General features: G+C 37.1%; 1 protein-coding gene and 1 long non-coding RNA gene across 4 annotated transcripts in view; one reads left to right on the top strand and one right to left on the bottom strand.

Annotated features, from left to right (window-relative positions):
• Positions 1-25,555, top strand: part of slc29a4a (solute carrier family 29 member 4a) — a 42,010-nt gene that overhangs the window by 14,499 nt on the left and 1,956 nt on the right. Inside the window, exons 7-10 of one of the 3 annotated variants that reach the window (XR_015479869.1) lie at positions 3,446-3,702; positions 10,230-10,353; positions 23,357-23,544; positions 23,635-25,121. Coding sequence is in view for 2 of the 3 variants with exons in the window: in NM_001362610.1 (NP_001349539.1) it covers positions 3,446-3,711; positions 10,230-10,353; positions 23,357-23,544; positions 23,635-23,875 (819 nt within the window). In the remaining variant the exon portion in view is untranslated. 3 annotated transcript variants of the gene reach the window in all.
• LOC148679725 (uncharacterized) lies at positions 10,434-13,982 on the bottom strand. The gene is made up of 2 exons (XR_015941970.1): positions 13,624-13,982; positions 10,434-13,471 (listed from the first exon to the last, which is right to left on the bottom strand). It is a non-coding gene; the product is annotated as an uncharacterized LOC148679725 (long non-coding RNA).

Genomic DNA, 25,555 nt, shown 5'->3' on the forward strand with positions numbered 1-25,555 from the left:
TGATGGCTTGAGCAGATTATCCTTCAAGGTCCAATGAAGTGCTTTAAAATGTGCATGTTTATTCGATGTTTGAAGTAATGTCTACTGAGACATAAAGAAAGGGCGGGAGATATTGTAGCTCCTCCCCATTTTTAAAAGCCAAAAGTGTTTAGTTTTTATCAGTGAGAGTGGTTAAGCTGAAAAGCATCATATGAAAAGCAAATGAAAAGAGTCTTGAAGGGGGCGAAGCATGTGGGATACCACAGAGCATTTGATGAGAAACTGAAGAATGAGGTAACGTCAAAAAAATCATTGATAGATTTAGGTGAAAGAGACAAACTGCAACTTTTAGATGTTTTATATCTTCTAAATGCAAATTTTGTATTTATTTTGCACACTAGCTTATGGATATCCTTTAAACTAGAGGTTCCCAAACTTTTCAACCCGTGACACCCAAAATAACAAAACCAGTGACTCACGACCCACACATTTCTTGGGGGGGGGTTATAAATATACAAAAGTTGCGCACATAACAATAGGCCTATAGAAACATGAGCATATTGACAACAAAAAACCTAAAATTTTTATAGTCATTTAATAATTTGTTTAATTTAATATTAACCTTAGCTAGAGACTGGTGGGCACAACGCTTTCAGCTCAAGTCTATTCTTAGTTTAATTTTGGAGACTGCTACTCAGAGATCATTCTCAATGTTCAGTTGTGGCCTGTGTTCGTTTTGAATGTATTTGATTGCCATAAAGGTGTCAGAGAGTTTAACCCGGTGTTATGTGCTGCATCTGATACTATTGATGTGCTGTTAATCTAATGAAAATACACTGATGATTGTATGTATGTATGAAAACAATAATTATTGAAAGGCTGATGACTTTTTATTTGCATGTTGTTGCTTTTTATGTAACTATAAACTACTATATCTTCTGTGGATTGTTGTAAAAAAATAAATGAGTGAAAAGGAAGAGAAGAAACTGATAATTTGCATTACTTTGCCTTAGCTTGTATTCAGAAAGACAAAAGGTTAATGTCCCTTCTAGTTGGGATGTTAATGAAATTATCTAATTAAAAACCAAGATTATAACTTTTCAGTTATACGTAGATTATTGTTCATTTGGAATTAGTTGATAGAAATTTATATTTCCACAGGATTATGGATAAAATATGGTCATTCTAATAGTTTAATCAAATGTATTTGACTTTTAGAAATCACCCTGTCATTGTCCCGCAAACCCCACTTTGAGAACCAGTGCATAGACTAGCCTACTGAATCTAAAGTCTAATCAACTTTATTTTAATTTTATAGAATCTTTAAACACTCCTACCATTACTTTATAGTGCTGTGAGTTAGAAGTGACAAGGAGAAGTGCTGAAAAAAAAACTTTATAATTATATTTCATTTCAGCTGGAAATTTTCACAGAGGCTCTTTAAATTAATAAACAGTTTACAGCTAATTACTGTGACTGTAATTAACTGCAACTAATTAAAAGTTGCCCGGGGTGAAGCTAGGTCTGCATGACATTAGAAATAAACTGACATTGTGATATTTTGTTTTTCTGCTTTATGCAATGTAATTATAATTTCGATGATTAAAAAAGATGACTTAAATAACGCTGTTTGCAAAGAATTCATCTTTTCAGATAGATTGGGATGAATTTGTTGGGGAGGGAATGTGCATAAAATATAATAAACAAAATGCAAGCATTGATGAACACAAAGATTCAAATCAAATACACAAGTGTTTATGGTTTTGAGGGAAGTCTAACAGTATTCAGACACAGAAATTCAAAAATCAAATGTAAAATAACACTGTAGGAGCATAAATAATCAAATAAATAATCTTAGCTACAAACTTTATCATTTCTTGTGGTTTGAAATGCTCACACAGGCCTTTAAAACACATCCGATTCGATCTTGACATTGGTGAGAACATGCATCCCTAGAGTGCATGCATTGCGCTTATTGTTTTTGCTCTTTTAAAAAAACGAATAAAGTACCTAATAATATAAAATAAACACCTAATAATACAAATAACTAATAATGAATCACGTTCCATGCTGCAATAGTCAATTTACATCATTTTACTGCAATCTGGCTTTAAGGAGGTATAAATGTAGAGAAATTTAGGGAGGTGTGTGAAGCAATTTAACTGTTTTATCCTGAAATTTCATTTTGATTAGGAGTATTTGATTATGAGTAGGTTACTAATGGTTGACGGAGCAATATTTTATTTTGAAGTCGATTAAATTATTGGTAGAGACATTTCAGTAATTGATAGATATTGTTGGGGACACATCCCCTCCGTCCATGCCAATTCTACGCCCTTAGTGACTCTGCAAATGTTTTATGGTCCCGGGTTTATTATAATCTCATTTGAACATTGTAGATCCTTCAATGTTACTATTGCTGGTTCACACATTGTAATATTGATGCTTAAATTATATATTGTGCAGCCCTAGCTGTAGCTCTTGAGTGTTTTTCATTTTTATCTGTTTCCAAATTGTCTCATGGGACCTTGATCTCTGCTCAGTCAACTTGTGATGTTGATCATTTTTTTAACTCTTCAATTTACCAAAAATAATTTTATTGACATGTTTAGTTAGTTTGAATAAACATATTACAGTGATCCCTTGCTATAACGTGGTTCACTTTTTTTTTTAGACCAATGTTAATCAATCCCCTCCGTGTCTCCTGTACAGTACAGAATGCGTTCAGCTTGCCAGATTTACATAAATCTTCGATCGCTAGCAGTGTGAATCAAGTGTTTGACTGTATGTTTGTAAGTTTTCTCCCCACAATGTTGACGAAACGTTCTGCACCATCAAAGGCAAGAAGTTACGCGGCTGTAGGGCACCATTACAGAATAAATAAATAAATGAAGATCAATTGGTTTAGATTTTTGGTTTTATTCTCTAATACTAGACTTATTTTTCTACAAAGGTTTGAACTTTATGAGTTTTAAACAAAAGAGAAAAGTGTGAAAATGTTTATGCCTGTCTGAGAAAAGTGTATAAAGTATATAAAGTGTGTAGTGAGGGGTTTTACAGCCTTAAAACATCTATAATAATTGTAAAAAATAAAACTGACTACTTTGTGGATTTCTCCTTTTGTAAGTTAATTTTAAAACGTAACTCCTGTGATTAATGAGGGACCACTGTATATAATATATATCCTGGACAAAAACAGTAATAAAAACTCAGTTCCCGATTTTTGGAATTTACATTTCTTTAGAAATTATGGCAGAATTAAATTTTTGGGTTAACCAACCTTTGAAAGAGCATGAGCCAGCTTCATAGACATTATACAGGAAAAGTCTGTATGTGTGAGTGCTGTGCTAATCACGAAAGTCACACACACTGTATGCATAAAGCTGTAGATTACTGTATATGTACAAACAAATCTGTGCTCGAACTGTAAAAACAAGCTTCTGATCGGTCTGTTTTGTCTGTTCAGGCACTGCAGGAGTGATTATTTCGCTCAGTCGCATCTTTACCAAACTGCTGATCAAAGACGAGAGAAAGAACACCATCATCTTCTTCGTCATTTCCATCTGTATGGTGCTGGTGTGTTTTATTCTGCATCTGCTGGTGCGACGGACGCGTTTTGTCCAGTACTACACGAGTCTGGCCAGACGGGGACTTTCTCATGCCAAAGACCACTCACAGCACGCCTCCCAGTACCAGGTTCACCACGATGTCATTACAGAAGAAGTAAGATTTGTAAGTCTTGCATGTCAAATGTGAGAAGTGCATCTTAATGTCAGCTTATTTATAAAGTTTTTACAGTAGTAATTCTGAACTAAAAAACATTCATGTTTTTTCAAAAATGTGAATTTTCTGGGGTGTAGCATTGGCGCAGTAGTTAGTGCTGTTGCCTCACAGCAAGAAAGTCGCTGTGTCGCTGGTTTGATCCTCGGCTCAGTTGGCCTTTCTGTGTGGAGTTTGCATGTTCTCCCTGCATTCGCATGGGTTTCCTCCGGAGGTTTCCCCCACAGTTCAAAGACATGCAGTACAGGTGAATTGGGTTGGCTAAATTGTCCGTAGTGTGTGAGTGTGAGTGTGAGTGTGTGTGAGTGAGTGTTTGTGGATGCTTCCCAGAGATGGGTTGCGGCTGAAAGGGCACCCGCTGCGTAAAAACACGCTGAATAAGTTAATGGTTCATTCCACTGTGGCAACCGCAGATTAATATAGGGACTAAGCCGACAAGAAAATGAATGAATGAATGAATGAATGAATGAATGAATGAATTTTGTCTTGTTGCTTTTTATTTTATTTTCTGGAACAAAATGACAGATGCCTTGCACACCTTGAGGCTAATTACATAGCTATATTTATACTTATCTTTAAAATAATAAGTTATTATAAGTAGTAGTAGTAGTAGTAATAGTAGCAAAAATTGTTGTAAAATCATTCAAAATATAATATACTAGTATACACTCACCGGCCACTTTATTAGGTACACCTTACTAGTACCGAGTTGAACCCACTCTTGCCCTCAGAACTAACTCAATCCTTCATGGCATAGATTCAACAAGGTATTGGAAATATTCCTCAGAGATTTTGGTCCTGATAACATCACGCAGTTGCTGCAGATTTGTCGGCTGCACATCCATGATGTGAATCTCCCATTCCTCTACGTCCCAAAGTTGCTCTATTGGATTGACATCTGGTGACTGTGGAGGCCATTTGAGTAGAGTGAACTCATTGCCATATTCAAGAAACCATTCTGAGATGATTCATGCTTTATGACATGGTGCGCTATCCTGCTGAAAGTAGCCATTAGAAGATGGGTACACTGTGGTCATAAAGGGATGGACATGGCACCCATTGTGGTCTTATGCTGCTGTAGCCCATCCGCCTCAAGGTTGGACATGGTGTGCATTCAGAGATGCTCTTCTGCATACCTCGGTTGTAACAAGTGGTTATTTGAGTTACTGTTGTCTTTCTATCAGCTCAAACCAATCTGGCCATTTTCCTCTGGTCTTTGCCATCAATAAGGCATTTGTGCCCACAGAACTGCCACTCACTGGATATTTTCTCTTTTTCGGATCATTCTCTGTAAACTCTAGAGATGATTGTGTGTGAAAATCCCAGTAGATCAGCAGTTTCTGAAATACTCAGACCAGCCCGTCTGGCACCAACAACCATGCCATGTTTAAAGTCACTTAAATGACCTTTTTCCCCCATTCTGATGCTCGGTTTGAACTGCAGCAGATCGCCTTGACCATGTCTACATGCCTAAGTTGCTGCCATGTGCATGGCTGATTAGAAGTTTTCTTTATTGAGCAGTTAGATAAAGTACCTAATAAAGTGGCCGGTGAATGTATACATAAATAAAATATATCATAATGTCATTCATTTTCTTTTTGGCTTAGTCCCTTTATTAATCCAGGGTTGTCACAGCGTAATGAACCACCAACTTATCTAGCACACGTTTTAGGTAGCGGATTCCCTTCCAGCTGCAACCCATCTCTGGGAAACATTCATACACACTCAGTTACACTCATAAACTACAAACATTTTTTCCTACCCAATTCACCTGTACCGCATGTCTTTGGACTATGGGGTAAAACGAAGCACTCGGAGGAAACCCAGGTGAATGCGTGGAGAACATGCAAACTCCACACAGAAACGCCAACTGACCCAGCAGAGGTTTGAACCAGCTACCTTCTTGCTGTAAGGCGACAGCACTACATACTGCGCCACCGGTATATCATAATAGGTAAAATACAAATGAATAATGGGAATACACACAGACGCACATATATACACAAGGGTAGAACATTAAATGTATCTGAAAATGGATGTTGCAATACATTTTAAAAATCCTTATTGGCCAAAGAAAAAGGAATGAAATGATCTACAATCCGAACATCTCTAGTGAAAAAAGATACTATTTGTGCCTCTGCTGTATGGTTTATTCAATCCATTTGGAGTGAAATAAATCAGCGGTGTTATCTTGCGCTGTTGTAAATGTGTGATGGAGTTCATTGGAATGTAGATTGTTAGAACTTTTAATTTAGCTGAACTGTGTAAAGCCTGTTTTAGTTCCGCATTCTCAGCTGTGTTTTCTGTAAAATCTCTTCAGTGTTTGATTTGTGCCGGTCAGTGCACACACATAGAGAGATTGTAATTTAAGAGCTCACTCACACAGACAGTTCGACTGAAAGAAAATATGAAAGCACTTCAGAGGAAACCGCATGTTTTTACTGTAGCCGACATTCTGACCACTCAGCCGTTCTTCCTCTCAACACTTCTTCATCATTGTCCACCTTTTCACTGTTTAGATCTCTGCACTCAGAACTATAGATACTAAAGCTGTCACTGGGGTGAAACATTTACAAAAGAAACATGGTTGTAGATAAAGAATCCATATTTTTACCTTAAAACAGGGGTTCCCAAACTTTTTAATTCCACAACCCCCAAAATAACAATGCCAGTAACCACGGGGAGTGACACAGACAACAGAAGGTAGGATCCACAATGCAGGTTTATTCATCGTCAGGCAAGCAAAGGTCAACAGGTATAAACAGATATGTGTAGGCAGTCCAGAATCGTAATCGGTAACAAGCAAGAAGTCAAAAAGGCAGGCGGCAGGGAGAACAAGAATACACAGCTAGATCGAAAACACAGGAAAACTAGACAAGGTAAACGTGTTGTAATGTCACTGATACAGCTAACAAGACTGAGCAACAGTGAGAGTTTCTGTGCTGTTTAAGCAGTGCAGTAATCAGTCTAGAAGCAGGATCAGCTGTGGGAGTCTAATCAGTGGAGACTTGGAGCAGGTGTGTGTGTGTGTGGCATGACCGAATATGTAGTCCATATATAAGCAGATTTGTAGTCCTGTGTGTGTGTGTGTGTGTGAGTGTTTGCCAGCGACCTCTGGTGGTTTGATCGCTGGTGATCATGACAGCCAGTCACTCACAACCCTCAATATCCTCTGAGGTGGTTATAAATATATAAACCTTGCAAACAACAGCGCACACAATAGGCTTAAATCTATTTGTCGTTTTAATGTGAGTGGCATAAAGGTGTCAGAAAGTTTCACCTGGTTCCATAAAATCATTGTGCTGGATCTATTGCTGTTTCTTTAATATAACATAATTACCAGGAGTCACAAAAAATCCAAAGGCTGATGGCTTATTATTTCCATGTTGTTTTTTATGTAACTATTACCTATTTTTTCTGTAGGTTATTGATAAAATATGAGAATTTTAATAGTTTAATAAAATAAATTAGATTTTGGGAAATGACCAACCCCCACTTTGGAAAGCACTGCCTTAAAGCACAGGTGTCAAACTCAGTTCCTGGGGAGCCGCAGCTCTGCACAGTTTAGTTCCAACCCTAATTAAACACACTTGATTAAACAAACTAATTGAGTGCTTCAATCTTGTTTGAATCCTACAGGTTAGAATCAGTTGAAGCAGGGTTGCAACTAAACTGTGCAGAGTTTGACACCCCTGCCTCAAAAGTGCATATTAGCACCTGAAGTGCACATATGATTAACTATAATGTACACTGTGTATGCTTTGCAAAGGAACTGCACCAGTGACAGCTTTAATACCTACAGTATAGTTTTAGAGTGTAGAAAGGATTGCCAGTGGAATTTTTGCTGAGTAATTAAATTATTTTAATTTAAAAAATATTACAAATATAATAAAAATAGGGATGTATATGGACATAAACATTCAATATCTAAAAAATATTACTTTTTGTTTGGTAACTTATATTTTACTCATATACATTTAAAGTCAGACTTATTAGCCCTCTTTGAATTTAGTTTTCTTTTTTAAATATTTCCCAAATGATGTTTAACAGAACATAGGAAATTTCCTATGTCTGAAAAAGTCTAATAATATTTTTTCTTCTGGAGAAAGCCTTATTTGTTTTATTTGTTTTAAGCTATATATTTTTCTATAATATACAGAACAAACCATCGTTATCCAATACCTTACCTAATTAACCTAACCTGCCTAATTAACCTAATTAACCTAGTTAAGCCTTTAAATGTCACTTTAAGCTGTATAGAAGTGTCTTGAAAAATATCTAGTTAAACATTATTTACTGTCATCATGGCAAAGATAAAATAAATCAGTTATTAGAGATTTATTAAAACTACTATGATCAGAAATGTGTTGAAACTGTGTTAAACAGTATTTGGGGGGGAAAAATGGGGGGTGGGTGGGGGGTGGGCTGATAATTCTGACTTCAACTGTATTAATAAAGTATTAGTGAACATCTGACCATTTAGGGTTTTTAAAATTTATGGATAGATTAATGTTTTTAAACGTCAAAAACTGACCATGATTTTGCATGTATTAAAATTTTATCTAATTATTGAATGATTTCTGTTTTCTGTTGCAATTACAAATTGTGTCTTTTGATTCTAATATGCTGTTTTGATGCTCAGAAAAAAAAAACCTTAACATCTAAGATTTTTCTTCATTGTTGAAAATAGCTGCCTAATAGTTTGTGTTTTTTGTGGGGATTTCATCAAAGTGCCAAAAAATCAATTTTAATTTATTTCTATTTTTGTAGTTTCTGTCTGTTCTTATTTATAAATTTATTTATTACTTTTTTAATCTACATTTCAAAACCACATATACAGCTATGAAAAAATAAGAGACCACTTGAAAAATTATTTGTTTTTTTTGAAAAGCAAAATGTTGTCATTTAGAGCCATTCATTCATATAATCATTCATTGTCCTTCGGCTTAGCCCCTTTATTCATTCCCTTTATACCACCAACATATCTAGCATATGTTTTTACACAGCAAATGCCCTTCCAGCTGCAACCTAGTACTGGGAAGCATCCATAAACACACATTCGTACTCATACTTGAGCCAGTGAACTTTTTGCTGTGAGGTGACAGTGCTAACCACCGAGCCAACGTGTTTAGAGATGTTTATCACATAAAATAACTAAAAGGTGCTGTGTTTTCAGACTCTTTATATTTTTGAATACACATAAGAAATGTTTTCATTTTCAGAACAGATAATAAATCAATATTTTGTGAAATTTATGTTTGTTAATGTTCGTTTATGTATTTACTAACAGGAACTGAGTATTACAATACTTGTACTGTACAGAATTTATACATTGTAATTCAACATTTACTAATGTATTATTAAAATCCAAATTCATCCTTGTTAACATTAGGTAATAAACTGAGTACTAAGGAAGCAACTGTATTTTCATTAACTAATATTAACAGACACATATAAATACTGTAATTAATATATTGTTCATTGTTTGTTCATGTTAATATATACATTAATGGAACCTTTTTGAAAATTGTTGCATACAGTGCTCAGCATATACAAGTACACCCCTCACAAATCTGTCTTTTAAAAACATATTTTACTAGTACACCCAAATTTATATGTTATAAAAAATATTAAATACAAAAATTGAAAAATTTAGTTTTAGTTGGTTAATTTAGTAGGTTGTAATTTTGTTTTGCAATATTTTGCTTGAATTTAATTGTATTTTCTTTAAATTTCTGAATATGTTTGGTGACTAAAATATTTTATTTCAGCTAAAATAAATTACTGATGATTAAAAATGAATTAGTGACTAAAATATTATTTGAATAAATGTATCTGTTTAATAAATCGTTAAATGCACCAAAATACAATGCCTATATTCACTGAGCAATTGCCAAAAATATTCATTTTCAAAATGGGGTGTACTCAGTTATGCTGAGCACTGTATATAACAATGTCCAGAAACCCTGACGGATCATGAATGTAGCAAAAACACATTACACAAGTCTATTTTTGCATCCTAAAAATCCTCACAGTTCGTTTTTGTGCATTTTTATCTTCGATTTACGTAATGCTCTTCTCCTGCCGCTGAGGTGAAGCTTATGATTCTCTGAGGGGTCATTTCTCCTGTCTGTGAGACCCCCGGTGCTCTTGTTTTATTCTCAGCAAATTAAGGAAAGTGGTTTTACCGGCTCAGCCAGACACTTAATCAAGTAATGGCCCTCCTCACGTCGGCCTGCAGAAACGCTGCTTCATCAAGAAACATTACAATCTCTGAATGCAGTGGGCACTTACAGTGACCTGCTTGATACAGTCATTGCTTCTGATGTCTTTTTTTCAATCTTTAAGTGAATACAATGGGTTCTTTACATTATTGAAATGGAGAAAATGATCATCGGTCCAGTGTCTTGCATATACAGATACAGTACTGTAATGCGGATGAACTGTTGAATGTCCTGTCTGTGTTGAAGGGTAATGGTGCAGTGGGCTGTTCTCCAGCTGAAGATGGATGTGCAGATTTTGCTGGAGGAAACACTTATGTCAGGTTTGATGTGCCCAAACCAAAGATGAAACGGAGCTGGCCAGGCGTTAAAGGTGTGATCTCATTTCTAACACTTCATTTTATGATGGGTGCTAGGGGTGCATGATATTGTAAAATATTGGAAAATGTGTTATTTATTTTTTTCTTTTGCGATTATATATTTTGAAAAGAGCACAATTTCACCAGATAAATTAAACAGCTCTATTTGGAAAGAATCAATCATTTAACATTGATTCTGCTGGATGGTACATCTGCATACAATTTAATAGGCAAATCTCTGAATAATACAACAGAGCAAAAGTAAGTAAATAGGGATTTAAGGAAAGTCTAATAGTTTTCAGATAAATAAATAAATTAAATTATTAAATATATAATGATGCTGTATAGTCTTAATCGTATGAATAATTAAAAAATAAATAAATACTATCAATCTTAGTGTAAGCTACAAATTTGCTTGAAATGCTTACACATTCACAGACCCTAAAACACATGCAAATGATAAACTTTCTCTACATTGTCCTAAACTGAACCCTAACCTAACCTTAACTTTGCATTTAGTCCACAAATGCCATCCAGAACTCAAACTGTGAAGCACAGTCAACCATAATTCTCACTCAACATTGCAGATCTTATGATGTGACTCCTGGAGATGCACACAGCGCTTTATCAAGGCGATGTTGTGCAGCACTATTGGGAGGGTGAAAAGTGCAAATTAAATTTTCATCAAAGGCGGCAACACCAAAGCTTTAAAAATACAAATTTATTAGATTAAAAAAGCTGACACAAGGCGTGTAACGTTTTGAGCCACACGGCTCTTCATCACACAGTGTTCATCTCAATCAGGTGCTCCTTTTTGTACACTTCTGGATCACATGATATCCTCTCGCATACATGTCCGCTTATACATACTGTAGCGAGGCAGAGGGTAAACACACACACAGTAGCGTTGTGTTACAAACAGGTCCCCGGAGGGTGATTTATTTACAAACTGAATAACTTGAAACAAGGTGAATACGGTGCTCTTCTTGGGGTAGGTGCTCTGGTGCTCCGGGTAGAAGGTGAATTAGAGTGAGAGTTCGGGTGTTGGATCGATCAAGAGCTGGAGTCCGAGAGAGACAGAGAGAACCATGTGTTAGCGCAGGGCGTCATGTAAGAAATGAAGCTCGTCTTCCTCGTGTGTGGGGCTGGCTTTTATGTGTCTCCTCTTGATGAGCTCCAGCTGTGATCGATCTAGTGTTGATGAGGTGCCAGCTGGGGTGAATCCTAGACCAGGGCGACGTGGCATCGGTATACTCGCTAGTCACATATATGTCAGAAACCTGTCACATATATGCCAAAAACCTAAATGTCACATATATGCCAGAAACCTATATGTCACTTTAATAATGTTCACGGCCCTTTGGCCGCCTGGAAGAAGGAGGCGGAGAACCGACGTGGTTTAAAAAATATTTATTTATAATATGAACGGCAGCTCCTCACGGAGACTGCCGTCTAAACCAAAACAAACGGACGGCAGCTCCTCACGGAGACTGCCGTCTAAACCAAAACAAATGGAACAAACTGAAAACAAAAGTAAAACAATATGCCCGGGCCCGGTCCTCTCTCGGCTTCCTCTGCCATCAGTCCTCCTTTTTATGGTCCAGAGCTCCTTCCGTGGGATTCGAGGCAGGTGCGCACCGCAGGTGTATTCACTTAAGCGGTGGCCTCACTCCGTTCCCACGGCTGTCGGCCACGCCCAGTGCATACTTCGGGGGGGTGGGGGGGTGGGGGGGGGGGTTGGCGCCACAGCACCCGCGAGACCTATATGAGACGGGCCGAGAGAAAAGGAAATGGAAAAAAAGGAGGAAAGACAGAGTAGACCGAGAAAGGGGAGAGAGGAAAAAGAGAAAAAAAATTGGGGTTCGGTTCTCCAGACACGCTGTCACTCGGTCCTCCACCAGCTGAGAGATGCGACGACGTGCTGGGAGCCCTGTGGAGGAATCTATCCACCCGTCCGTCTTCTGGCGTCCGGCGGTTCTCCTGGCTGGCTGGCGGCATCTCTGGTCTCCTGCTCCGCTCCCGCATCGGTGGATGGATGCAGGCTCTGGCATCATGGCGGATCGCGGCGACTCCCCCGGGTTCTGTGGGATGGCTCCCTTCAGCACTTTCCCCTCCGGTGGTGAGCCCTGCGTCCCCTGCTCCTCCCCATGCTGGGAGACGGCAGCAGGCAGATCCTTTCCTCGCCAGCCTCAGGCCGCCCCGCCACTCTGGGCAGACGAACGGGTTTCTCCCCCACTCGGGTTAACTCCCAAACACTCGCCCCCTCTCTCAGCGGCGAGGGCATCTGGACAACGCGTCCCTCCTACTCCCGGGCTTCGGCACCACTGTAATAATGTTCATGGCCCTTTGGCCGCCGGGAAGTAGGAGGCGGAGAACCGACGTAGTTTAAAAAATATTTATTTATAATATGAACGGCAGCTCCTCACGGAGACTGCCGTCTAAACCAAAACAAATGGACGGCAGCTCCTCACGGAGACTGCCGTCAAACTGAAAACAAAAGTAAAACAATATGCCCGGGCCCGGTCCTCTCTCGGCTTCCTCTGCCATCAGTCCTCCTTTTTATGGTCCAGAGCTCCTTCCGTAAGAATCGAGGCAGGTGCGAACCGCAGGTGTATTCAGTTACGCGGTGGCCTCACTCCGTTCCAATGGCTCTCGGCCACGCCCCCTCGCCACAGTCACATATATGCCAAAAACCTAAATGTCACATATATGACAGAAACCTGTCACATATATGCCAAAAACCTAAATGTCACATATATGCCAGACACCTATATGTCACATATATGCCAGAAACCTATATGTCACATATATGCCAAAAACCTAAATGTCACATATATGCCAGACACCTATATGTCACATATATGCCAGAAACCTATATGTCACATATATGCCAAAAACCTATATGTCACATATATGCCAGAAACCTATATGTCACATATATGCCAGAAACCTATATGTCACATATATGCCAGAAACCTATATGTCACATATATGGCAAAAACCTATATGTCACATATATGCCAGAAACCTATATGTCACATATATGCCAGAAACCTATATGTCACATATATGGCAGACACCTGTATGTCACATATATGCCAGAAACCTATATGTCACATATATGCCAGACACCTATATGCCACATATATGCCAAAAACCTATATGTCACATTTATGCAAGAAACCTATATGTCACATATATGCTAGAAACCTTTCACATATATGCCAAAAACCTAAATGTCACATATATGCCAGAAAACTATATGTCACATATATGCCAGACACCTCTATGTCACATATATGCCAGAAACCTATATGTCACATATATGCCAAAAACCTATATGTCACATATATGCCAGACACCTATATGTCACATATATGCCAGAAACCTATATGTCACATATATGCCAAAAACCTATATGTCACATATATGCCAAAAACCTATGTCACATATATGCCAGACACCTATATGTCACATATATGCCAAAAACCTATATGTCACATATATGCCAGACACCTATATTTCACATATATGCCAAAAACCTGTCACATATATGCCAAAAACCTAAATGTCGCATATATATGCTAGAAACCTATGTCACATATATGCCAGACACCTATATGTCACATATATGCCAGACACCTATATGTTACATATATGCCAGAAACCTATATGTCACATATATGCCAGAAACCTATATGTCACATATATGCCAGACACCTATATGTCACATATATGCCAGAAACCTATATGTCACATATATGGCAGAAACCTATATGTCACATATATGCCAGAAACCTATATGTCACATATATGCCAAAAACCTATATGTCACATATATGCCAGACACCTATATGTCACATATATGGCAGAAACCTATATGTCACATATATGCCAAAAACCTATATGTCACATATATGCCAGAAACCTATATGTCACATATATGCCAAAAACCTATATGTCACATATATGCCAGAAACCTATATGTCACATATATGCCAGAAACCTATATGTCACATATATGCCAGAAACCTATATGTCACATATATGCCAAAAACCTATATGTCACATATATGCCAGAAACCTATATGTCACATATATGCCAAAAACCTAAATGTCACATATATATGCCAGAAACCTGTCACATATATGCCAAAAACCTAAATGTCACATATATGCCAGACACCTATATGTCACATATATGCCAGAAACCTATATGTCACATATATGCCAAAAACCTATATGTCACATATATGCCAGACACCTATATGCCACATATATGCCAAAAACCTATATGTCACATTTATGCAAGAAACCTATATGTCACATATATGCCAGACACCTCTATGTCACATATATGCCAGAAACCTATATGTCACATATATGCCAGAAACCTATATGTCACATATATGCTAGAAACCTATATGTCACATATATGCCAAAAACCTATATGTCACATATATGCCAGACACCTATATGTCACATATATGCCAGAAACCTATATGTCACATATATGCCAAAAACCTATATGTCACATATATGCCAAAAACATATATGTCACATATATGCCAAAAACCTATATGTCACATATATGCCAGACACCTATATGTCACATATATGCCAAAAACCTATATGTCACATATATGCCAGACACCTATATGTCACATATATGCCAAAAACCTATATGTCACATATATGCCAGACACCTATATGTCACATATATGCCAGAAACCTGTCACATATATGCCAAAAACCTAAATGTCACATATATATGCTAGAAACCTATGTCACATATATGCCAGACACCTATATGTCACATATATGGCAGAAACCTATATGTCACATATATGCCAAACACCTATATGTCACATATATGCCAAAAACCTATATGTCACATATATGCCAGAAACCTATATGTCACATATATGCCAGAAACCTATATGTCACATATATGCCAGAAACCCATATGTCACATATATGCCAAAAACCTATATGTCACATATATGCCAGAAACCTATATGTCACATATATGCCAAAAACCTATATGTCACATATATGCCAGAAACCTATATGTCACATATATGCCAGAAACCTATATGTCACATATATGCCAGACACCTATATGCCACATATATGCCAAAAACCTATATGTCACATTTATGCAAGAAACCTATATGTCACATATATGCCAGACACCTCTATGTCACATATATGCCAGAAACCTATATGTCACATATATGCCAGAAACCTATATGTCACATATATGCCAGAAACCTATATGTCACATATATGCCAAAAACCTATATGTCACATATATGCCAGACACCTATATGTCACATATATGCCAGAAACCTATATGTCACATATATGCCAAAAACCTATATGTCACATATATGCCAGAAACCTATATGTCACATATATGCCAAAAACCTATATGTCACATATATGCCAGACACCTATATGTCACATGTATGCCAAAAACCTATATGTCACATATATGCCAGAAACCTATATGTCACATATATGCCAGAAACCTATATGTCACATATATGCCAAAAACCTATATGTCACATATATGCCAGAAACCTATATGTCACATATATGCCAAAAACCTATATGTCACATATATGCCAGAAACCTATATGTCACATATATGCCAGAAACCTATATGTCACATATATGCCAGACACCTATATGCCACATATATGCCAAAAACCTATATGTCACATTTATGCAAGAAACCTATATGTCACATATATGCCAGACACCTCTATGTCACATATATGCCAGAAACCTATGTCACATATATGCCAGAAACCTATATGTCACATATATGCTAGAAACCTATATGTCACATATATGCCAAAAACCTATATGTCACATATATGCCAGACACCTATATGTCACATATATGCCAGAAACCTATATGTCACATATATGCCAAAAACCTATATGTCACATATATGCCAGAAACATATATGTCACATATATGCCAAAAACCTATATGTCACATATATGCCAGACACCTATATGTCACATATATGCCAAAAACCTATATGTCACATATATGCCAGACACCTATATGTCACATATATGCCAAAAACCTATATGTCACATATATGCCAGACACCTATATGTCACATATATGCCAAAAACCTGTCATATATATGCTAGAAACCTATGTCACATATATGCCAGACACCTATATGTCACATATATGGCAGAAACCTATATGTCACATATATGCCAAAAACCTATATGTCACATATATGCCAAAAACCTATATGTCACATATATGCCAGAAACCTATATGTCACATATATGCCAGAAACCTATATGTCACATATATGCCAGAAACCTATATGTCACATATATGCCAGAAACCTATATGTCACATATATGCCAAAAACCTATATGTCACATATATGCCAGAAACCTATATGTCACATATATGCCAGAAACCTATATGTCACATAAATGCCAGACACCTATATGCCACATATATGCCAAAAACCTATATGTCACATTTATGCAAGAAACCTATATGTCACATATATGCCAGACACCTCTATGTCACATATATGCCAGAAACCTATATGTCACATATATGCCAGAAACCTATATGTCACATATATGCCAGAAACCTATATGTCACATATATGCCAAAAACCTATATGTCACATATATGCCAGACACCTATATGTCACATATATGCCAAAAACCTGTCATATATATGCTAGAAACCTATGTCACATATATGCCAGACACCTATATGTCACATATATGGCAGAAACCTATATGTCACATATATGCCAAAAACCTATATGTCACATATATGCCAAAAACCTATATGTCACATATATGCCAGAAACCTATATGTCACATATATGCCAGAAACCTATATGTCACATATATGCCAGAAACCTATATGTCACATATATGCCAAAAACCTATATGTCACATATATGCCAGAAACCTATATGTCACATATATGCCAAAAACCTATATGTCACATATATGCCAGAAACCTATATGTCACATATATGCCAGAAACCTATATGTCACATATATGCCAGACACCTATATGCCACATATATGCCAAAAACCTATATGTCACATTTATGCAAGAAACCTATATGTCACATATATGCCAGACACCTATATGTCACATGTATGCCAAAAACCTATATGTCACATATATGCCAGAAACCTATATGTCACATATATGCCAGAAACCTATATGTCACATATATGCCAAAAACCTATATGTCACATATATGCCAGAAACCTATATGTCACATATATGCCAAAAACCTATATGTCACATATATGCCAGAAACCTATATGTCACATATATGCCAGAAACCTATATGTCACATATATGCCAGACACCTATATGCCACATATATGCCAAAAACCTATATGTCACATTTATGCAAGAAACCTATATGTCACATATATGCCAGACACCTCTATGTCACATATATGCCAGAAACCTATGTCACATATATGCCAGAAACCTATATGTCACATATATGCTAGAAACCTATATGTCACATATATGCCAAAAACCTATATGTCACATATATGCCAGACACCTATATGTCACATATATGCCAGAAACCTATATGTCACATATATGCCAAAAACCTATATGTCACATATATGCCAGAAACATATATGTCACATATATGCCAAAAACCTATATGTCACATATATGCCAGACACCTATATGTCACATATATGCCAAAAACCTATATGTCACATATATGCCAGACACCTATATGTCACATATATGCCAAAAACCTATATGTCACATATATGCCAGACACCTATATGTCACATATATGGCAAAAACCTGTCATATATATGCTAGAAACCTATGTCACATATATGCCAGACACCTATATGTCACATATATGGCAGAAACCTATATGTCACATATATGCCAAAAACCTATATGTCACATATATGCCAAAAACCTATATGTCACATATATGCCAGAAACCTATATGTCACATATATGCCAGAAACCTATATGTCACATATATGCCAGAAACCTATATGTCACATATATGCCAAAAACCTATATGTCACATATATGCCAGAAACCTATATGTCACATATATGCCAAAAACCTATATGTCACATATATGCCAGAAACCTATATGTCACATATATGCCAGACACCTATATGCCACATATATGCCAAAAACCTATATGTCACATTTATGCAAGAAACCTATATGTCACATATATGCCAGACACCTCTATGTCACATATATGCCAGAAACCTATATGTCACATATATGCCAGAAACCTATATGTCACATATATGCCAGAAACCTATATGTCACATATATGCCAGAAACCTATATGTCACATATATGCCAAAAACCTATATGTCACATATATGCCAGACACCTATATGTCACATATATGCCAGAAACCTATATGTCACATATATGCCAGAAACCTATATGTCACATATATGCCAGAAACCTATATGTCACATATATGCCAAAAACCTATATGTCACATATATGCCAGACACCTATATGTCACATATATGCCAAAAACCTATATGTCACATATATGCCAGACACCTATATGTCACATATATGCCAAAAACCTATATGTCACATATATGCCAAACACCTATATGTCACATATTTGCCAAAAACCTGTCACATATATGCCAAAAACCTAAATGTCACATATATATGCTAGAAACCTATGTCACATATATGCCAGACACCTATATGTCACATATATGCCAGAAACCTATTTGTCACATATATGCCAGAAACCTATTTGTCCACATATATGCCAGAAACCTATATGTCACATATATGCCAGACAACTATATGTCACATATATGCCAGAAACCTATGTCACATATATGCCAGAAACCTATATGTCACATATATGCCAGAAACCTATATGTCACATATATGCCAGACACCTATATGTCACATATATGCCAGAAACCTATATGTCACATATGGCAGACACCTTTATGTCACATTAATGCCAGAAACCTATATGTCACATATATGCCAGAAATCTATATGTCACATATATGCCAGACACCTATATGTCACATATATGCCAAAAACCTAAATGTCACATATATATGCCAGAAACCTGTCACATATATGCCAAAAACCTTAATGTCACATTTACGCCAGAAACCTGTCACATATATGCCAGACACTTATATGTCACATATATGCCAGAAACCTATTTGTCACATATATGCCAGAAACCCATATGTCACATATATGCCAGAAACCTATATGTCACATATATGCCAGAAACATATTTGTCCACATATATACCAGAAATATATATGTCCATATAAATACCAGAAACATATGTCCCAATCTTTATGCTGATTGTCGTCTGTCTCTCAGCAGCCCTGCACTGGGCATGCTCACTCAACACTGTGTTATGGGTTAACAAGTGCTGAGTAGACTGAGCTTATGTGTGTATATGAGAATATAGTTTGTGGGTAGGTGCACATATACTGGCGAATTTATGTGGGTGAATGTGGAGCTTATTTATAATGTGTGTGTGTGTGTGTGTGTGTGTGAGCTCAAATGAGGGTTTGTTAAGGGAATTTTGTTGGAATACTAATCACATGCTCACTAATGGACACAGGGAGAGGATTGGAAATGCTCCATTGACTACTGAACAACTAAACGAATGCTGAGAGAGAAAGAGAGGCCATCTAATATTCAATTCAATTTATCTTTATTTCTATAGAGAATTTTACAGTGTTGTGTCAAAACAGATTGAGTTCTAGCAGAAAGACCAGGAAGATAAATATAGTACGTAATTACATTTATTCGATGAGTATTGTTTGACAAAAGTATGATTTAACAAAACAGGATTTCTTTGGCAGAGGCCCTGTCCATGGCTTGAATCAAAAGTGTTTAGATCCAGCTATGACTGCCAAGGATGAAGGCAGGGGTGGAGCCTTTTCCCTTGGACAGGGCCAACCTGGTGGTGGTGGGGAGGATGGTGGGTGAACATCCGTGTCAATATTTGCAACCAAATGAATGAAATGAATTGACAGCTGATATATTCATTGTGTCTTGTGGCTATTGGTTGGAACTGATTGTGATGAGTGACATGGTATTAGCTATTCCTGGTAGAACTAGCATTAAAAAAGCTACATTTCTAATAAACTGAAGCTGCTTCAGTCCAGTTTTCACAGTTGAAGTTCAGTTTAGTGTAATGTAAATGCCACTGCTGAAAGCTGAAACATTGAACACTGAGAGTAACTCCACCGAATACGAAGTGTCTAATTCAAAGTCTCTCGATGTTTGATAAGAATTTGACTATGGTGTTCTTTTGATAATTTTGTAAACACAGAGCCATGTGCTTTACGCTCTGCGCACACCCACGACTGCCCGCGCATTAAGACCAGAGTGGCAGAATCCTGACAAGAAACATGTATTTCCACACACACATGCCAGAAACCTATATGTCCCATATATGCCAGAAACCAATACGTCACTGTAGCGAGGCAGAGGGAAAACACACACACAGTAGCGTTATGTTACAAACAGGTCCCCGGAGGGTGATTTATTTACAAAATGAATAACTTGAAACAAGGTGAATACGGTGCTCTTCTTGGGGTAGGTGCTCTGGGAAGAAGGTGAAGTAGAGCGAGAGTTTGGATGCTGGATCGATCAAGAGCTGGAATCCGATGTGGGAGAGAGACAGAGAGAACCATGTATTAGCACAGGGAGTCATGTAAGAAATGAAGCTCATCTTCCTCGTGTGTGGGGCTGGCTTTTATGTGTCTCCTCTTGATGAGCTCCAGCTGTGATCGATCTGGTGTTGATGAGGTGCCAGCTGGGGTGAATCCTAGACCAGGGCGACATGGCATCGGTATACTCGCTAAAATACATACATATGTATACATACACATACAATCATTCATATACACATATACATATTTACAGGCACGTGCACACATAGGGCTCAACTTGTGCAGTGCACATGCCCTTTTTAGTCTTGGATAGAAAGTGCCCTTCCAAAAAGATCAAAAGTGCCCCCACGATGCGACACACCCTCGGTCCCGCCGTTCAGTAGGCGCGCAACAACACCGCTGCGACAACATCGCTCTTTAGTACCTTTAGAATCTTTAGTTTAATTTTGTTAAAGCATTTAAATTTAAATATATGATATAAATAGTACAATAAAAAATTCTGCATTTTTAGATAATTTTACGAATTTTAAATCAATAAATTCAACATTTTTCATTTTAATTAAGTTTATAGATGTTTAGGTCATTATTTTAATAATACATTAAATAAAAACGTAATTTTCTGGTCATTTGTACTGTACATTACAATTAAATAAAGGCATCAGTTTTGTAATTTACAGTACAAGGAATATTCATTATGAAATCTGCTTAAGATTATATAAAGTATGTTAGTAAGTTCATTCATTCGTTCATTCATTCATTCGTTTTCTTGTCGGCTTAGTCCCTTTATTACTCTGGGGTCGCCACAGCAGAATGAACCACCAACTTATCCAGTAAGTTTTTACGCAGCAGATGATGTTAGTAAGTTATTTGTTTTAAAAGATTGACATAAATATAAAAATATAGAAATAAGCACCATTAAAACTAAATTCATATTATGTAAAAATAAGTTTAAAAATGTATTTGTACTGGTAATCCTTTGCCTTTGACCTTAAAACACAATGCAATGCAGTGCAAAATTCAAAATGCAGATAAAAAAAAAAAACTACAAAAAACAAACACCATTGTACATTCTTAAGTAGTTGTCTGCAATTATTAAATAAAAAAGGAAAATACTATTAATATATAACTATTATGAAATATTATGAGTTCAGATGTTTTCTTTAAATAAATATATATCAAAATATAGTTTATTCCTTCAGTGTCACACATCCTTCAAAAATCATTCCAAGATGCCAAATTATATCTGATTTGGTTTCATTCAAAATACCATTTTTAAAATAACATTATTTAGTGTTAAGTGTGACCTCCTTGCTAAAAATTAGCATTGAAATCTGTCTGACCTTCCTAAGTCCAAACTTTTAAACAGCAGGCAATGTACAGGTATACCACTTGTAAAAACACTCCATATGCACTGGACACTTTACTCAATCTCCATCTTACAATAAGGAAGAAAATGTTTACCTGTGAATGTACCACAAATCATGTTGCACTGCTTGTTTTCATCAACCTTAAATACCTCCTTTGCACACTATCTTGCACAATATTGTTGTTATGTGTATAGCTAAGTATTTATAGTACAACCCCAAATCAGAAAAAGTTAGGAAATAATAGAAAACGTAAATAAAAAAAGTGTACAGGTACTTGACTGGCCTGCCTGCAGTCCCTACCTGTCTCCAATACAGAATGTGTGGTGCATTTTGAAGCACAAAGTGCAACAACGAAGACCCTGTACTGTTGACCACTTTAAGACTTGTTCGCAGGAAGAGTGGGAAAAAATTTCACATGAAACACTTCATCACTTAATGTTTTCAGTCCTTAAACGTCTTTAAAGTGTTGTGAAATGGAATGGCAACATTACAAAGTGGCAAATACTTTAATGTTCCAACTTTATTTTGCAAGAATGAAAATTGGAATATGTGTTTATACATGTTTATTGTCTGCAAAGGAATACAAGTCAAAGTGAATTTTGAAACCACTACGTTCTTTTTTTATTTGTGGTGTTCATACTGTCCCAACCTTTTCTGATTTGGGGTTGTATATGTATGGTCAGTATAGTTAGATTACAGCTTTGATATGTTAGTTATGTATAGGTTGAAAATATAGCTCTTATGTTCAGTGTTGTGTTCATATTTATGACTATGTTTATTTATGTAGCTTTGTGGTCCTTCAAGACACAGTATTTCATTCCACTGTATGCCCACACATGTAGTGCAATGAAAATAAACCTTGATACTCTTAATTGCACCCAATTTTCATGCCACTGTCTAATGGAGCAGTGACCCCTTCTGTCTCAGACATGATCTTGCACCGTTATGTGGTCGCGAGGGTGATCTGGACCTACATGCTGTCCATCGCAGTCACTTACTTCATCACGCTGTGTCTTTTCCCCGGACTGGAGTCTGAAATCAAAAACGCCACCCTCGGCGAATGGCTGCCCATCCTCATCATGGCCATCTTCAACATATCGGACTTTGTGGGCAAAGTATGATCACAATTTTTTTGTTTAACTGACTACAAAGCCAAATGTTATCATTAATATTCTTTTATGAAAACTCTTATTTTTTGGGTACAGATTTTGGCAGCTGTGCCATACGAGTGGAACGGGACGCGTCTTCTCTTCTTCTCCTGTGTGCGAGTGGTTTTCATCCCTCTGTTCATCATGTGTGTGTATCCCGCTCAAATGCCTATGTTCAGCCACCCGGCATGGCCTTGCATCTTCTCTCTCTTTATGGGCATCACTAATGGCTATTTTGGCAGTGTTCCTATGATTCACGCTGCGGGCAAGGTGGCACCTGAGCAGAGGGAGCTGGCAGGTAAATCTATCACTGCATTTACGTAGATGCGGGGTATGGCAAGACATTTTAACATTTAAGGTATGCATGAACTGGGAGTTGCTGAAATGTTTATTTTAGTATTCATTCATTAATTTGAATAAATGAACGAATGAATGAATGGGTACCACATAGGGCCTACCTGAATATTCATTCATTCATTTTGTTTTCGGCTTAGTCCCTTTAATATTCTGGGGTCGCCACAGCGGAATGAACCGCCAACTTACCCAGCACGTTTTTTTGCAGCGGATGCCCTTCCAGCCGCAACCTATGACTGAAAAAGCCACCCGTGATGAGGCAGTGGTTTTTATATTTATGTAAAAATTATTAGTTTTTGTAATATTTAATTCTTGAATTTTTCATATGTAAAGACATTTGTGTATTGCTGTGAATTCTGTGTGTATTAAGCAATGTGTAAGCTTTTAAATCCACATAGGCGCATAGCTAACATTCTCTGCGCTGGACTTTAGACCAGCTTTCACCTGGCAAATGGCATGGTCTATTTCAGTTCTTCAAAATAGCAACGTGCCAACGAAGCGCCTTAACACACCTCCTTTATAGACTGGAACACCCATGTGTCCACAAACTGGCACAAATGGATTTGCTATTTAAACAACGTGGCACAAAACGTGAAAATTAGAGTTGTGCCGGTCTGAAAATAGCAACAAATTGCGCCAAACACCGCCTTATTGTGCAGGGTGTATGATAGGGCACCTAGTTTCTATTAAACAGAAACTAGTATTTAACAAGGCACAATATGTCAAATAAAATATCCCAAAAACACTTTGGCTGACTGTACCTACAGGATCTCAAATGTTGCGACGAGTGTTCAAATCCAGAGAAATCTTACCAATTTTAACAAGTGATATGGACCAAGTTCTTTATCTTCATGCTAATGACAATATACAAGCTCAATTTCCAGTTTGGTTTTATAGAAAACAGGGAAACAACACAGAAGATTATTAAATCAGATTTGAATACTTTAACTCAGGGGTGTCCAAAGTCAGTCCTGGAGGCCTGGTGACTCCTTCCCTCAACACACCTCCCTGGAACTTTCTAGTATATGTAGAAAGAACTTGATTTGTTGGTTCTGGTGTGTTTAATATAAGTTGGAACTAAAATACGCAGGACACTGGCCTGGAGTTTGGACACCCCTGCTTTAACTCATGATTTCTGCACTCCCATAGGATGAAATAAAGACAACAACTCCCATGATTCCACAATCAGGGCCCTATCATACACCTGGCGCAGTGTGGCGCAAGGCGTGGCGCAGTAGTCTTTTGCTAGTTTCAGATTGGCGCAAGAGTCGTTTTGAGGCTTTGCTCTACGCTGTTTAAATAGCAAATGCATTAGCGCTCATTTTTGCGCCCATAGGCGTTCTGGTCTAAAAAGGAAGGCGTTCTGAGGCGGACCGCTGGCGCGTTGATATTTTGAGAATCTATAATAGATTTTTCATTAGACCAAAACTAACCCGGTCTAAATTACGGCGCGCTTACGCACTGCTTAATACGCACAAGAGAGAAAAATGTAAATATTAAGGATATATATAGGATATAATAATAATAGATAAAGGATTAAAATATTACAAAACATATTATTTTCTAGCCTACATAAATATGAAAAATCACTGCTTTTATGCCTTCTTCATCTCTGGAGGCTTTT

This window comes from Danio rerio, chromosome 3 (assembly GCF_052040795.2).
Source record: "Danio rerio strain M-AB ecotype USA chromosome 3, GRCz13ab, whole genome shotgun sequence".
In the NCBI taxonomy this organism is placed as follows: Eukaryota; Metazoa; Chordata; class Actinopteri; order Cypriniformes; family Danionidae; genus Danio; species Danio rerio.